The sequence below is a fragment of the Chelonoidis abingdonii genome, chromosome 2 (assembly GCF_003597395.2).
Source record: "Chelonoidis abingdonii isolate Lonesome George chromosome 2, CheloAbing_2.0, whole genome shotgun sequence".
Taxonomy (NCBI): Eukaryota; Metazoa; Chordata; order Testudines; family Testudinidae; genus Chelonoidis; species Chelonoidis abingdonii.
In genome coordinates, this window is record NC_133770.1 from 252,316,311 (window position 1) to 252,334,000 (window position 17,690).

Here is a 17,690-nt window from a genome sequence, read left to right on the forward strand (position 1 = left end):
TGCGGAGCGTGAGCCTGCCAGGTGCGACCACTGAGGGCAGGGAAGCGGCGCTGAGCGGCTGGCGAGCAGGGCCCTCGCTGCGCACAGACCCGCGCCAGGCTGGTCTAATTGCCCGGCTGCTGCCTGGGCCGACCGGGGAGCCCCCGGGAAGAAGCAGAGGGTGGGGGCTGGCGGGGAGGGGATCGCTCTCTCCGCCCCTGTGCGGGCTGCGCGCCAGCAGGAGACACGCTCCGCGTCTCCTCTCACCTCTGCTGGTGTCAACTGGGGCACGGAGTTGGCGGGAGCCTATAAGAGCCCCTGGTGGAGCCAGCGCCACCGTCCTGCAGGAGCGGCAGAGCAGCCCAGGCACAAAGCGCTGAGACCCGGCACAGAGGAAACATGGCCCAGTGGGGCTATGACAGTGACAACGGTGAGTGAGGGCAGTGCGGTCTCCGCTCTCAGCATCTGTCCGCACCGCTTGTCTGCAGACGCTGTAAGCAGTGGGGCTGGGCTGGGCTAGGTGGGGGCTGGCTCCTGGATCCTGCATCTTCTGCTTCCATGATAATAAATCTGGGCACAACTTTACAGCCAGATCAACCGCGTTCCCAGTCCGATCTCCTCTCACCCGGCGAAGTGGATACTGGACAGCTCCTGGAGCGCAGCAATCCAGGTGGCTGCAGCTCCCCAGCTGTAAGGGGCGGTGCTGTCCTATGGCTAAGCAACATGTTCATCTCTAAAAACAGTTTCTTAGAAGGAGTCAAGGCTAATGCTTCAGATGCCTCCGTCTGAAAACCAAAAGGAGGAAAAATGTCCGCAGTGAATGGCATAGCTGCGAGGCGATGTATGAATGATGTATAACATTGCTTGTATTTGTATTAAACAGATGTCAACTTTTTATGCCTAAATGGAAGAGATTTTCGTGACATTTCTTTGCATTTTTTCCTTCTTAGGACCTGAACATTGGCACAAATATTACCCTATTGCCAAAGGAGACAATCAGTCACCTATTGAAATCAATTCCAAAGAGGTCCATTATGAGCCCTCACTTCTGCCTTGGTGTGTTGGATATGATCCTGTCGGAGCTAGGACCATAGTGAACAACGGGAGAACCTGCAAAGTTGTGTTTGATGATACTTTCAATAGATCAGGTTAGTCTGGGTTTTACCTGAAGAAATTATACGAAAGCTCATGCTCCAATACATCTGTTATTCTATAAGGTGCTACAGGACTCTTTGCTGCTTTTATAGATCCAGATTAACACAGCTACCCCCCTAATACTTCAGTTTAAAATGAACTCCTTAAAGCAAATATTAACACCCTAAAAGTACTGTATCACCATTCTTATTAACGTTTTTGCCCGCAAATTCTTTACAACCACATGCAAAGTGCTGCACATATCATATGTGGCTCTTCAGGCTTAGAACAGCCATACATATTTGAGAGACATGCCAATACCTTTTAAGAAGTGCCAGCAGCATTTAGCATCTCTGTACAAATGGAATTTCATACTGATACCTTTGGCTATACTTCATAGAAAAGTTGCTGTCAATAAGCTATGAAGTTGCTTCACTATTGAGTTAAAAAGGAAATCAAGTGAATGTAGTGTTGCCACTCTAATTCTTACAGCTCTAGAAATCAAAACTTGCTTTCATCTTCGCAGAGCTTTTTAGTGAATATCTCTGAACGCAGATTAGCAACAGCCATAATTTCTGTTCACAAAGTACCTTGCTGTGTGAACACATCTCAAGAAGCGTTAGAAACAATATGTAATACTTGGAGTAGAGCTGATAGGAAAATTGTCAAAAGAGTTTGTTGTCAGAAAAGGCTGTTTTGTTGAAAGAAACCAATTTTTTTCATGACATATGAAATAATGTGAAAATAATATTAAAATGGGAAAAACTTCATAAATTAAAATTTGAAACAAAGCTACACAGTTCCAACACAACATGTTGATATTCTGAAATGAAAAATTTTCAAAACTGATTTTTTTCTAAGACTATGTCCACCCTACGAGCTAAGGGTGTGTTTCCCCTGCCTGTGTACACATACTCACACTAGCTCTGATTGAGCTAGCACAGGTATAAATACTAGTGTAGCTGTGGTACCATGGGGAGCAGCAGAGGGAAGGCTTAGTCGCGCCAAGTAAGTGCCCAGTGGTTTCAGGTAGGTTTATATTTGTCATGGCTAGGCTGTGCCTCTGCTGCTGCGGTCCATACTACCCTAGCTTCATTGCTATTTGTACTCATGCCTACTCGATGAGAGTTAGTACAAGCATGTGTACGCAAGGAGGGGAATCGCTTCCCTAACGTGTAATAAAGATGTAGTCTAGATAACCACTTCATTCAGTTTGGAAAGAAAACAACATTTCAAAAGGAAAACAAAGTTTAAAATGTTGACATTTCCTGCAAATCTGATTTTCGGCTAGCTCCAATTTGGACCCCATGCAACAGTCCTTATGCTTGAGTATAAAGTCTGCAGGATTGTGCCATTTATTTGTAATACGTGAAATACCAAGCTAAAAAAAGGGAAAACAAATGGTTGTCCATTTATATTGTAGAGTGAAAGACCGGACTCTTTTGGCACAAAATATGATATTATTTTTAATCTGCATTGTAAGCTTCCAATACTATTACTGTGTTGCTAGTAGTGACAATAATCAGTATGAGAGAATTTGCTAAAAGACTCAATGCTCTTAAATATTTGTGTGTATACATCTTAACTTTTTTTTTATAACTTTGATGGGTTCATGAACACAAATCGATAGTCAAAATGAATACAAGATGAATTATCCAATAAAATAAAAAACAGAAGCACACAACAGACTGAGAATAGTTATGGAATTTTGATTAGTTCTCTAGCAAAGACAAAACCAAATCTCCTTCACTGAAATCACTTAGCATTTCTTTCTAATGCGTAATTTTTTTCTTTATTAAATTCATTTTAGTGGCATTTGCTTTAGAATTCTATCATTGATGAGCTACATCATTATATGTAGCTGCAGTATACTAAAGACCTCCATAATCACTGCTGATTATGCTCACTAGGACTGTCTCATTGTTTCCTTGTGCTCTCATCTGTTTGTTGCATTCACCCATTATCTCTCATCGCATACTTACATTGTAAACTCTTCAGGGTCACACAGTACAGAGCCTAAAGTAATGGGGCCCTGACATGACTGCAGCCCCTAGGGACTACTGTCAAGCAAATAAATATTAGTAATAATCTTAGGTAAATTATTAAATGCTTACACATAAGAAATATATTATATTGATTCCACTGCTGTCACAAAATGCAGAAGAGTTTGCACTTGTCTATTTCAGGCTAAGTGCTCTCATTAGGTGTTTGATTCTGAGAGAAAAAGTGACCAAGAGTGATGGGGTTTTTTTTAGAAATCTATCTGCAAAATCTATGCCTGTTTGCATCAACTATCATGTGTCCGTGAAGTGTTAAACTGTAAACCAGAGTCCTCAAAATGTGTAGCTCTGCAAAAGGGAGTGCCTAAGGTATTGGGTGTGTTGGAGGGAGTTAGGACTGGTCCTGGGGGTCTAGGGCAGCTGGATCATGAGGTCCCACTTTTGTGAAGGGGGCAACAGACTGAGCAACTGTACTCAGAAAATGTGCTAGAGAGGCTGGAGACGGAGTCAGTGTCTGAGGCCTGCTGAGGCCCAGCGAAGTTTAAAGGCACATAAATCCAGTGTTGGGATCCAACCACAGCACCTTGATGAGTGTCCAGCATGGGGAGCTTGACCAGGGTAGGCTCCTTTTTCTAGCTCTGTCACTCCACCAAATACCTCTGGCATCTCCCCTGACGCTCCGTGCACAAATTCTGTGTCCATCTGTACTCCCTCCGCTACTGATTTTCTGATGGCTGCAAGACAGGAGGCTGGAGATGCAGCATTCAGACACGCTTTCCTGTAAGTCTCCCCCTTATCTTCCTGCCAGATCTTCCACTGCCTCATTACAGCCTATCTTAGAAATGTTTCTCTTTGGATGTAGCTCATTCATAAAACGTTTACGAGCAGAATTTTAATGTGAAGAATTGTATATGCTGGTATTTCATAAAGAATGTTATATTTATCAACTTTCAATGAATATATGTTCATTTTGTGGCTTCTGCAATCATAGAAATAATGAGGACAAATAATAGTAATAACTCTTTTTAGTTGGGAAAAATCTAACCTGAGCTTGGACTTGTGTTTTGATCTAATCTTACAAAAAGTTATGAGGTTGAAGTTGCTTCCATATTCCCAGTTCCATGTTCATGGTTCCAGCTCCTTGCCTTGTCATAAAGTTTTGAGTGTTAAAACAAAGCCATTTGTAATGTAGAGAGCTCCAAACCCATTAAAGAACAACCCGTTAAGGTTTTGCTATCTCCTGTAGTCCCACAATTCACATTATAGGGAGTCAGCATTGTCTATTCATTAGCCAGGAAACTCTGCTAGCAGACTTTCCAACTCTGCCACTGATTTGCTGTGTGACTTTGGGTAAGTTACTTAGCCTCTGTCCCTCAGTTTCCTCATATATAAAAGGGAAATAAAGATAACAATGCTAGTCTACTTTTGAATGGCACTTTGAGATCCTTAGGTGAAAGACTTTATATAACTGCAAATTATTTATGATGATTTATTTAAGTATTACTAAAGTCAATAAGAGTTAGAAGAATTTGCATGGCTAAAACCTAGCATAAGGCTTTGCTTACATACGACCAATGGATCGCAAACAACAAAGCTAAATCCTCTGTGCTTAGCACATCTTTTAACACTAAGCAGTTCAGTATGTATGATAACAAGCATTAATTTGAGACCAGCAATGCTTAGGCCCAACAGGATTTAAGAATTGTATTGATGTTAACTTTGATCTTCCATGCTGTTGTTGGAGATCAAACCTTGAGATCTCTTCAAACAAAGTCTTCTGGGGCTGCAGTAGTGGAGTGGGTTACATGTTTTCTGCCTCTGGAGACACAGGTTGCATTAGGTCACAAAAGACAATGAATTTGGGAGCTAATTTTATAACAGTCTCTACTCAAAACAGGCCCTGAACTGAAAGAGTAGGATTTATTGGGTTGTAAGTCATCATTGATGTGTACTATAAAACTGTGTGAGAAAACTGTACTTTTTTCCTTTGTGTATTAAGTGCTACTCATCCTTCAATAATACCAAATTTACTACAATAAACCCTGCATTTCTTTTGGTGTTATCTTCCCTTTTGAAAAGTTGCTTAGAGTGAAAATTCCATTTACAAATGAGAATGATGTAACTGTGTACTGAAGGCCTTTTAGAAACATGCTTAACTGACTTTATTAGTAATTATGATTATGGGGGTACTGATAACTTCTACTCATCAAATGTTTGTTTATGTGTGGCTTTTTCTTAATTCATCATTGACATAATGAACTGTAATATTTCTTAACTATAATGTTCCTTTGTTTTCTTGTAAAGCAACATTTTCTATCTTGAGGAATAATGCCTCATTATCTTCCTTTGTGAGTTACCACCTAGCCCTGTAGATCTGGCCACAGGTAAGGGTTTTAAGACTTGTTTGCAAGGATAAGAACTCCTCATGTCTATAAACAGGGCTGATCTTCTGTGCAAACTGATTTTTGTCACCTGACCTCAAACAGATGAGCCACATGGAAGAGTCTCTACTCCCCTCAGCTGCATCCGCCTGTACAGCATTGACCCTCACTGGCTATGCCAACCTCACTGAAAACTAAAAAACTGCACTGTTTTGATGCAAATGTACTCTCCTGCTGGTCAGAAAACAGCTCCATTATGGATAACCATGGGTGCTGCAGGAAATGGAGAGTCCCCACTCCACCAGACTTCTATCTCTGCACTCACAGTTACGGGCTCCACATTGTGACACAGATCTCTTTTAAATAGGTGCTGTGAACACTACACAGCAAGTACTTTAGACTATCCTCTCCTATTTATGGAACATTTATTATAGTGACAAGGATCCCATCTAAGATCAGTGTACAAACATACATAGTAAGAATCAGTCACTGACCAAGAGCTCTCTGGGATCCAAAATGTTGTGAGTACTTCTCTAACACCACTCTCCTGGGCTGTTTCATCTCTGGAGAGGTGCATCCCAATGGCTTAAGCCAAGTTACTTGGGCCCAACAACAGCAATCGTAAGGGAGTCACATCTAGATTCCCTGCTGTGGCCACAGTGTTTCTCCTTCAGAAATAAACTATGGGAAATTCCCAGATACCAAAGCCCACACATAAAGCCAAACGCTCAGCTAAATGCCTAAAGAAGGTCAATACCATTTTGACGGGACCACCTCCAACCCACCAGAAATGCTGCATACAGAAACATCATTAGAGAGAGCCTGTGAGCTCCGCTAGGAGGCTCTTGTCTGCCCTTTTCTGTAATCCCATGTTTGGACACCGTGAAAAGAAGCTGAGAGGTGTGATTGGGATTTCAGTGTAGGCTTTTCCAGACACTCTCAATGTAGAGGAAGCTTTTGTCCTCTTTTAATTTTCCAGAAAAGTGTTCCCAAATAGGATAGAAATAGCTGAGTGAATAAGACATTATAAACATTATGTGCACTGTGGGTTTCCAAGTGTCCTTGCTGTGTATGTGAGGTTGCCTAGAGCTAAACTAGAAGAAGGGAATGTGGGACATTCTCTTTGAAGAGGCTACAGAAATGCCTACCCTGCACACCAAACTCACTGCTGTGCTACGAATGCCAGGGTGGATGCAGTATTGCAGATATTATGGATAGGAAAAGTTTTGCTTAAACCATTTGGGGTACCTAATCCAAACAATTCAGTCCTCCAGAGGCATAGTTATATTGATGGAGTTATGGAAGAAAGAGGGCATCACCAGTGGCTTATATAGTTTCCTCAAGGCAAGAAGGAAGGAGATCAAGAGGCTGCAATATCCAGCCTGTAAGAGAATTTTCAGCCTTCACTCGTGTGCTGCATCTTAAGGCAGACCACCTCACCAGCTTCGGTGGAACCGCAGGACCAGTGGACCCTCCGCAGGCATGCCGCCGAAGGCACCCTGCCTGCCACCCTCCCGGCGACCGGCAGAGTGCCCCCTGCAGCATGCCGCCCCAAGCACGCGCTTGGCGTACTGAGGCCTGGAGCCGCCCCTGTTTATGTGCAGCACTCTATATTCACTTGCAGAGATTCTTTTCCAATCCACAGCCAAAGCAGTCATCAGCAAAGGCAGGAATGCTTTAGGTTTTGGAAAAGGTATCAGTCCTGTGATAGGAATCAGACAGGCTAAAATTACACCTTAGCATCAAACCAGAGCAAGGGGGCCTCACTTTGCAAATTAATATAGACAGCTTTCTCACCCTAGACTTAAAGGAAAAGATAACAGAAAATCCAGCTTCTTGGGACCTAGAAGTACTGCCAAAGGAAAACTCTCATGGTGGCGAAATAAACTCTATTTTCATGATGCCTACGTCCATTAAGGATATAATCCAATCTTGCGTGCAAAGTCCATGCAGCTGTTTATGAATGCCCACCCATTTCTCATGGTCAACCTTCAAATTTAAGGTTTAAAAAGGGGGAGTTCAATGAAAAACAGATTTACACTCAACCATTTTCTTCATTCCTATGCATCCAAACTATGGGGAAATTTTCAGGCTCTCCTGGCAATTGTGTATCATCGAAAGGCAATTGTGTTTGTCCTGTGGGATGCATTTTTATCCTGGGTACAGGATAAGTTATTCATCTTATCCTAAACACCTCTGCTCAATATGCAACAGCATTCAAAAGCAGCAAGCAAAATGTTAGACTGCAAAAAAAGAATGGTATGGGAAATAATACTGGAAATATTATAATTGTTCTATTCCTTAGGACAGTTGGAAACCAGATCAGCATAGTTGACCACTGTCCATAACATCTGGAAACTTAAACTGCTCAACATATTCCAGGGCAGAGAATTTGGTGGTAAACCCACCCTTCAGGACCTGAAACATTCCTCATCTATGAGAGACTCTAGTAATGGAATTTTGCCAACAATTCAGATTCTGAAGGTTCCCAAGCAAAGTTGCAGGAAAGATGCATTCTCCATTCCTTTTGTAAAGATAGCAGCAAGATAATTCTGCAGTTAAGGATTTCTCATGGATAGATAGAAGTTGTCAGGTAATCTTGCAGGATTTCAGGTGCATGCTGTTACACTTTTGCTTTTAGGTTGGAAGAATGCATCTGACACATCCTACAATAGGAATTTTGTTCTGTGGGCAAAATCAAACATAGAATATAAAAACACCCTTTTGAGATTCTCTTTATCTATAAAATGTCAGAGGGGAACTCTACAGCCATTGTTAAATTATGTACTTGTGTCCTAACCTCTCTTTTTTCTGAGGTAACAGAGGAATTGGACATGCAAACCTCCTTACCCAAATCAACACAATTCATAAAATAAATATTTTGTGGATGTAAATGTTTTACACAGTCCCTTAGCATCTACTGCTCATCTACTCATGGAATATCAGAAACACCTTCAAAACTGGCATATCTCCTGATGATGTGTTCATCCATCAGAGTGTTAAAATTGGATTTCCTGAAAATGAAGGAACCATGAAAGAAAAAATACCCCAAAGGATATGAATTTCTTTTGTCTTGGAGGGCTACAACCCAAATAACTTGTCCTCTTGTTCTGCTTCATCTGATCATGGATGGTAGAACTCAAAAATCCGCATCCCTGCCTGCTTAAAGAAATACGTTCAAAACTCTATAGATAGAAGAGATGGAGTAGACATCTTCTTTGTTACAGCTGCAGGACCCAGAAAGCCAGAGCTAGGATAAAACCACAAGGAAACTGCAGACTTCACTGTGTCTCCTTTTGGGTCCACTCACGTAGAGAGCATCAGCAGCAGGAAGGATGTGACATCTCTACAGCATTGTTCATAGTTCACTGGTTTAATGACAGGACCTTTATAAAACATTACTGGAGACCTTCATATGGGGACACGTTCAGCTTGGCAGCTGTGAATCTCAAATCTTAGAAGATGATATTTTCCACAAGTGAAAATAATGTGCCATTATTCCCTGATGTATAAAAACAGATTGCCTTTGATTTTAACAACAGGTAATTCTATATGAGCGATATAATGATACATTATGTTCCCTTCATCTCCAAGTACAATTTCAAAGGAGATATGTATGTTTCTTACCCAACACCTGTTCCAATGTACCATCCAATGTTTTTTTAAAGTGGAAGTGAGCTTCCATCCTTTCATTTCTTGCAGCACAGGAACAGAACAGTTTCAAAGAATTTGGTCCAGGCTACAAAGCTGAAACAAAATAAAGGTCCCTCTTACTAATTTTTAAGCCATGTAGAAATCTCCACTGTGGACCTGATCTTTGGATTCTTTATGTTTGGTCCTTGTGATCTGGACTCCCAAATTTTTGTAAAATGTGTATTTGATAGATTTCATCTACTAGGTTAAAGGTTACCGTCAGAGTTTCTCTTTATACTTTAATAGTATGTATTACACAAAACAAAACAAGAGAAACTCTTTCCTCCCATTGAACATGTTTCTAAAAGATAGCCTCCATTCATGTTTTTGGTGGAGTTCTGTGGCCTGTGTTATACCATAGGGTCACGCTAGATTATCACAGTGGTCCCTTCTAGCCTTGGAATCTATGAATTAAAGTTAAGCCATAGTCTTTTGTCATTATATCTGGATCAAAATCAGTGAGGCACAAATTAAACCCTATTTATAGAAGAGAAAAGCTTTTTTTTGTTTTTTTGGCATGATGTCTTACAGCTTCACCTGGTGCCAGAGTTAAAATGACTGTTGATAGTCCGAAAGTGAAAATACTGTGTCATTATTTCCCCTAAAACAGGATTACTTGGTTTTCCAAGTCTGTTTTAATGGACAATTGATGGCCTTGACAGCTGCTACTGATCCTGCTGACAAACTGCCTACAGTATTACATTTCTGAGAGAACACATGATAGGCCTCCTTTAGATGCTTTAGTCCTAGGACATTTCAGATAAGAGCTGGACATGGACTTACTCCCTGTCTTTTCAGATCCAGGGATGTAATTGTCCTTACCTAATGTATGCGGACCCAATCCTGTGAAGTGCTGGACCTCTTTTAGAAGTTGTTGAGCACCTTTAAATTCCATGAAAGTCAATGGGTATTGAGGATGCTCAGAGCTTGACAGGGTCAGACCCTAACCTACTAGCTGGAAAGTATGTGTGGATTCTTGACTACTCACCATGATGACATTGTCAAAATGCACTTATCTTGTTCTTTGTGGTCTATAAATAAAACCTTCCCAGTGTTTGGAATAGTGGCTCGTTAGTGCATTATGACCTCTTTGGTGACCACATTGCAATGGGAATCACACCTACAGAACTTCTGCAAGGAAAAAAGTTTGTCTGCGTGCTCAGTAGCCACTTCTCTAATTCATCCATTTTTACCTTTTTCTTCTGCCCTTTCTTCAAGAAATAGACTTTCCCCAGAGACAACAGACTGTGCTGTAATTAAGCATTGCTTGCAGCATATTAGTTTTTAAAGCTTTGGCAGGGCTTTAGTACTTTCTGGCACCTCTGCAACACCTGTAATACTGCATGGCCTCTCTAGAGCAAGTTTCACAAGAGAGAGTCCCATCAAATCATCAGCATAGATTTGTTAATTTTGCAGAAGGGCATTTGCTAGAGGATAGTTGGCCATCTTTAGCATGCTTCATCTCCAAACTGCAGTACATGCTGCTGTTAGAGGAAGGGGACCTGTTCGGTAATTGGCATCACATTCTATGGTTTGACTCTGATTCATGGCAGTTTCTATAGCTATGTAATCAAATAGTGCTATGTACCCTAGTTATAGGAGGATATAGGCCTGATCCTGCAAAGTGCTGAGTTCCCTCAGCTTACACTGAAATAATTTGAATTTGTAAGAGGTGCTCAACACTTTAAAGGTTTGGACTCCTCTCTGGTAAATATATGAACCTCTCTTGTGAAGCAAAGCTTCCTGAAAAAGTTCTGAGCCAAATATTGATGTGGGTTATCAATTGCAGTGCTGAGAAATGGACCACTCCCAGGTGTCTACAGACTACGTCAACTTCACTTTCATTGGGGTTCTTCTAATGACCATGGCTCTGAGCACATTGTGGATGGAGTGAAATATGCGGGGGAGGTAGGACCCATTTTTTTATATACTAGCATATGGTGCAAACTGAAATTTGGAATTATTGTGCAGCTGGACAACATGAACCATTTTCAATTTCAAGTATTTATTTGTATTTATTGGTTTGTGTATGAAACCTGTTATTGCAGTGAATATTCAAAAATATAAATCAGAGTGAATCATTTCTGCCAACAAACACAGCTTTTCACAACTAAAATACAAACCCCTACCCTTGGCAAAATTGTAAATTTTTGTAACTATGCCCCAGCCTGATATTTACCATTTTCAGTAAGATCTTTTGCTGTTTTTTGCAGCAACCACAGCTTTTGTGGCAAAGTGTTTTGTTTTTCTCAAACTTGTGAAAATATCATGTTTTGCTAGTTTTACTTGTTTATTATCATTAATACATCTTGATATTGTCCTAACTATTTGCAAAATTATAGTTCCATAATATATTTTCACAGATGAGGGAAACAGCTTGTTAAAGGGACATTTAAATTATCTTGAGGTCCAAAATTGGACGTACCTTAAAATGGATGCAGCGTGGTGGAGGATATCCTCCACATTCTAAATATCTGTGCTTTTAAATTTATCAATCTATTTGTCAAGAATTGTTTTAAACAAATATTTGCTGCTATTTTGGTGTAAAAGCACCAAACTACTATGTTCTGAACTCACTGAAATTAATGGGTGGATTTGACCCAGTATGTACTCACTATGGGCCTAAATTCTCCCTAATACTCAAAGACCAGTTAATTAATAACAAATTCCAGTTTCTATCTACATCCCACGTGGGAGTTCAAGGCCCAAACTACCATGGAAATACCATGGTTTCTCTATATAAGAAGCCATGCTGCAGCCTCTTAGTGTTCCCGCCCTGAAACCCTAATATATGCCATGGTGCTGAGTTTTATGGTGTTTATGAACAGCTTGCCATAAGGAGAAATGCTGGCAGACCAGATGCATAGCATAGATCCATTGGCCCAAAACCTTGTGGTTGGGGCCATGGATGATTTTTTCTATCCTGTCTGTGCCTACTAGCATCAGCCGTGATCAAACTGCATGGCTATGCTAGTTCCTAGTTGCAGGCTGAATGGGAGGACTCTATCTCTCCAGATTTCTGCTTGGTTCCATCAAGCAAAGGGCTTTTACTTTGCCTTTGTTTTCAGGACTAAGATTTGACCTCTAGGTCTTTGTATAGAGGAGAATGAATTTGTGGAGTAAATTGTGCTTTACTGGAGTATAATTGGAGGCCTTAGGCTATGCTGCTTTTATCCTTCATAATAACATGTTGCACCAACACAGAAGTAAATTAAGAAGGGCTGTTAAGCGATTAAAAAAATCATGCAATTACAAAATTAATCGCAATTAATCACACTATTAAACAATAGTAGAATACTATTTATATAAATATTTTGGATATTTTCCATATTTTCAAATATACTGATTTCAATTACAACACAGAATATAAAGTGTACAGTTCTCACTTTATATTATTTTTATTACAATATTTGCACTGTAAAAATAAAATAAATAGTACTTTAAATTCACTTAATACAAGTACTGTAGTGCAATCTGCTTATCATGAAAATTGAATTTACAAATGTAGAATTATGTACAAAAAATAACTTCATTCAAAAACAAAATAATATAAAACTTTAGAGCCTACAAGTCCACACAGGTCTACTTCTTGTTCAGCCAATCACTCAGACAAACAAGTTTGTTTACATTTGCAGAAGATAATGCTGCCTGCTTCTTTTTTACAGTGTCACATGAAAGTGAGAATAGGCATTTGCATGGCACTATTGTAGCCAACATCGCAAAATATTTATGGGCCAGATGAGCTAAAGATTCATATGTCCCTTCATGCTTCAACCAGTATTCCAGAGGACATGTATCCAGGCAACAAGTGTCATCAGCATGGAAGCTTGTCCTTAGGAATGGTGGTGAAAGCATGAAGGTGCATATGAATGTTTAGCATATCTAGCACTTAAATACCTTTCAGTGCTGGCTACAAAAGTGCAATGGGAACGCCTGTTCTCACTTTCAGGTAATATTGTAAATAAGAAGCGGGCAGCGTTATTTCCCATAAATGTAAACAAACGTGTTTCTCTTAGCAATTGGCTGCACAAGAAGTAGGACTGAGTGGACTTGTAGGTGCTAAAGTTTTGCATTGTTTTGTTTTTGAGCGCAGTTATGTAGCAAAAAAATCTACATTTGTGAGTTGCACTTTCATGATAAAGAGATTTCACTACAGTACTTGTATTAGGTGAACTGAAAAATACTGTTTCTTTTGTTTATCTTTTTTATGGTGCAAATATTTGTAAAGTGAGCATTAAACATCTCATATTCTGTGTTGTAATTAAAATCAATATATTTTAAAATGTAGAAAAACATCAAAAATATTTAATAAATTTCAATTGGTATTCTGTTGTTTAACAGTACAATTAAAATTGTGATTAATCGTGATTCATTTTTAAAATCGTGATTAATTGTTTTGAGTTAATTGCATGTGTTAACTGTGATTAATCAACAGACCTAAAATTAAGCAATCTACTATATTCCACATTCAGGGACAGTTATTCATTGAGTCATAGATTCCAAGGTCAGAAGGGATCATTATGATCATTTAGCTTGACCTCCTCTACAACAGAAGCCATAGAATTTCCAAAAATAATTCTGTGTGAACTACAGCATATCTTTTAGAAAGAAATCCAATCTTAATTTTAAAATTGCCAGTGACAGAGAATCCACCATGATCCTGGGTAAATTAAGTGGTGTTTTGTTGGATTCGATTTGTTGGATTGAATTGCAATGATACCATATTTGTTTTATATAAAAGGTTAGAGCTGGGTGAATATTTTGTTTTTGATTAATAATTTCATTTGACCAAAGATAAAGTTTCAGTTCACCTAAAATTATTCACAAATTTAACACAAATACTTTTGGCCAGTCATAGACTAGCAAGAAGAAAATGTGTGGGGAGGAGGTGCTGCTGTGGGTTTATTCCCCTTTATAACCTTTAGCTCAGCAGTTAGGGTCCTTTCTTGGGTTGTGGAAGACCTGGATTCAAATCCCTGCTGTGGAAAAGACCTAAAACAGACCTCGTCATTTCACCTAAAATTCACATTTGGTTTGAATCAAACCAATTTAAAAAAAATATATTTTGGAACTGCTACTGAACTGCAAAATCAGTTGTTTGTCCAGTTCTCATGAAGATATGTATTCAATACCACAGTGATATTAGAAGCTATATAAGTCCTCAGGAAGGATAAATAAATGTTGAAAAATTTCCTGAAAACACAGTATTGCAGAAAGTAGAAGTGGGAGGGGGTCACCTTGTCCATTCCCTAGCAGTGCAGGGTTGGGAATAGAGCAGACAACTACAAAGTAATAATCTATAAAGCACACATGAATTAGGATTCTTCTTTTAGAATTTCATTAACCTGAATTTCATTAATCTCAGTTGAGATTCAAAACATCAATGGATAACTCATATTCTGCACATATGCAATTACATGCATGGGTAAGCATCTCCTCTATTACATGATCTGATTAATTTTAAGCAAGTTTTCCAATATTTTGTGCAGTTTCCCTATTCTAAGTTTTACATTTTATTTGAACCCAAAATAGCTGACAAGTGATTGCTACAAAAGCACAAGCACATGAAAGAGCTGTGGAAGGTATAGGACATATTTATACATATTTTCTTTTTATGCAGTGATACATTTGGAGCCCAATCCTGCATTCCCTGTTCACCCTATTGAAAGAGGCTTGGGTGCACAGCGAATGCAACACTGGGCTCTTGGTGGCTTGTTATTGCAGAATAGTATTAATTAATGTTTAATTGTATTTGGTTATAGCTTCACTTGGTACACTGGTATTCAGAATACAGTAATTATGCTGAAGCTTTGAGAAACTATGATGGTGTGGCTATTTTGGGCATTTTTCTGCAAGTAAGTAGAAGTGCTCATTCTTTCTTTGTACTATTGCATATATTGGTTCTTTGCAGGAGAAAGGTTTCTAGTCTACTTTCCAATATTGGATCACATTAGAGGACATGTTCAGAATGGTGGGTTATGTTGGATTATGTTCTGATGTGAATAGAAGGACTGAGGAAGACGTCATAACCACAGGGTGCACGCCTCCTGCTCAGGGGGTGCAGTGTCAATAGCAGGTGGCTGTCCAATAGCAATCAGCAGTGCCCTGTATTACTCACCGACGGATTTCCATGTCCAGGATCTCTCCAAAAGATTCTGCTTTAATCTTTCCATGAGAAAAACATGCCAAAAAACAGCATGTATCAGTATCACTTGTACCGGTTTTACTTGGTAGGTGTATAGTTTTAGTTTCAAATGGTGGGTTTTAGCCACTCATTTCTCATCAATGTTAGTTAGAGATAGACCCAAGCTCAAACTCTATATTGGGTTCCTGATCAAAATCTTCTCAGTTTTCAAATCTAAGGTTTTGGTTCAGCCCATTGCAGAAATGGAATCCAGCCAGGTAGTTTAGATTTGGTCCAAATTCATACTTCCTCGTAACTGTGGAATTTATTCCAAGATTTTGATTTGGGCTTATTTCTAATGTTAATAGACCAAAATCTGAGATCCTTCCTGAGTTCTTTAGCTCTATTCAGGCAAAACTCAGTGGGTCCAGTAGTAGTTATATAGTGAAAGACCCTCAGTTGTTGAAAGTCTGTAGTCCTTTTCTTTCACATTGGGATTTCTGTGTCCGTTATGAGACTGAGGGAATGAGAGCACTGCCTCTTAGCAGATGTAATAGGAGCCGGTGCTGTGTGAGCTTCTCCACACATCTCTGCAAATACACCCTGAGCCTTTTTAGTATATTAAATTAGGTAAATTTGAATATTTACCAGTCAAATTATGTGGTGGTGTTGTGAAAAGAGACATATTTCTCTGATGCCAAACTTCAATGGGTATCTGGTTTATATGGGATTCACAATGAGGCCCAAGAGAATAAGGACAAATTTGCGTTACTGGTGACACGAACCATATTCTAAGCCATTCTTTCAGTGATGAAAAGTTACAGTCTAAAAGTAATGTGCTACCCAGGGCCTTCCCATAAACTGTTATACTCTTCTGAAATATAGAGAGTCATATTATTGTATTTTTTGCTCTTCTCTTCTTTTCTTTACCTGAAATCAGATCCTTTGCAGAGATATCAGCTTTCTGCTCATATTTTCCCTGGATAATCAGCTTGGCATATAGTTGTATTTTTAATAAAGCCAGGCTACTGCATAAAGTTAAAGCATGCATTAGGTAGGAAAATTACCATCAAATGGTACATATGGATGCTAAAGAAACTATACATTTTCTATTTGTTATAAGTCAAAATTGTGTGAACTGTGAAACTAATTTGCTGCTAATCCTCAGAAGTTTTTCTTTTGCATCAAGTTTATATTCAATATTGGGAGCCCACCATGCTCTTACTTAAATCAATGGTAGTCATACTAGTCACTTCAACTGGAGCATGATTGAGCCTGGTATGTTGTTTTAGCAAATACTACTACAATGAAAAATCAAGCAATTACTTGATTCTTATATTATTCAGGGTGTTTTCCTCCCATCAGGTGCAACATTTTGTTATTGTTCCATACAAAACACTCTGAGACAGTAGTGAGCTGGAGCCGGTTCCCACCGGTTCCCAAGAACTGGTTGCTAAAATTAGACGTCCGTGGAGAAACGGTTGTTAAAGGGCCAGGGGATGGGCAAAGAACTCTGGTCCGCAGGCCGAGCCATCCTGTTGTTCCCAGGATTCCGAGCTGGGAAGGCTGAGGTTCCCCTGGCCCCTCCCCTGTTTCCCCCCAGCTGCAGCGTGGCCAGCCACCGGCACCAGATGGGCAGCTCAGCTGAGCTCCTGAGTCGTCCTGCTGCTTTGAGCTGCAGGCAAGGTAAAGGTGGGGGCTGCAAGCTCCAGGGCCTCTGGGGGGGAGGCAATTTTCCCCAGGCCCTGCAGGGGCCCCCAGCCGCATGAGTATGTCTCCGCCTGCCTCGGCCCCTCCCCGCTTCCCCCCCTCCCCCCGGTTTAAATCAGAACTTTTTATAGGGAACCGGTTGTTAAGATTTTGGCAGCTCATCACTGCTCTGAGAATGTTGCTAATTAAACTGACAGATCAAATGGGTCAAGTTCAGTTTTTCATGCAGTCGTGACCTATAATGATCAAGGGGAAAAAGGCAGCTGGCATATCTACTTTTCAACTCTTGCTTCCTGCATTACAGGTAGGAAAAACTCCCAAACCAGAGATGAAGAGAATTCTTGAAGAAATAAATGGTATTAAAACAAAGGTAACAACAGTTTTTATTATATTAGGTTACTTGAGTAGCTGCAGTAGGGAAAATCAGAAAGCCAGATTCACTAGTCTGCTCTGGCTGCTTTGCACTGTTCCAGCAACACATAGCAGCCAGAGCATTCTGGTGACTATAGCCCAGAATATCTTTTTTTCTTTAAGGAGAAATGTAATTCCTCCTCTCACTTCTCTAAGGTCCCCCATTGACTTCAGTGAGCTATGGATCAGTTGCCAGGCAGCTCTCGTTGATAATTAGCACAACTATGTTGCAAACTCTATCTTAAACTGCTTTTGAGA

General features: G+C 39.9%; 1 protein-coding gene across 2 annotated transcripts in view; it reads left to right on the forward strand.

Annotated features, from left to right (window-relative positions):
- The first annotated feature begins 240 nt into the window (after nt 1-240).
- Nucleotides 241-17,690, forward strand: part of LOC116820643 (carbonic anhydrase 3-like) — a 30,736-nt gene continuing 13,286 nt past the window's right edge. Inside the window, exons 1-5 of one of the 2 annotated variants that reach the window (XM_032773275.2) lie at nt 241-409; nt 930-1,127; nt 10,977-11,095; nt 14,950-15,042; nt 17,326-17,391. In XM_032773275.2, the coding sequence (XP_032629166.1) occupies nt 379-409; nt 930-1,127; nt 10,977-11,095; nt 14,950-15,042; nt 17,326-17,391 (507 nt within the window). In that variant the 5' untranslated portion in view covers nt 241-378. Of the gene's footprint in view, nt 410-843; nt 1,128-10,976; nt 11,096-14,949; nt 15,043-17,325; nt 17,392-17,690 lie in introns of those variants that run through there. The other variant, XM_075061976.1, reaches the window with a different exon arrangement.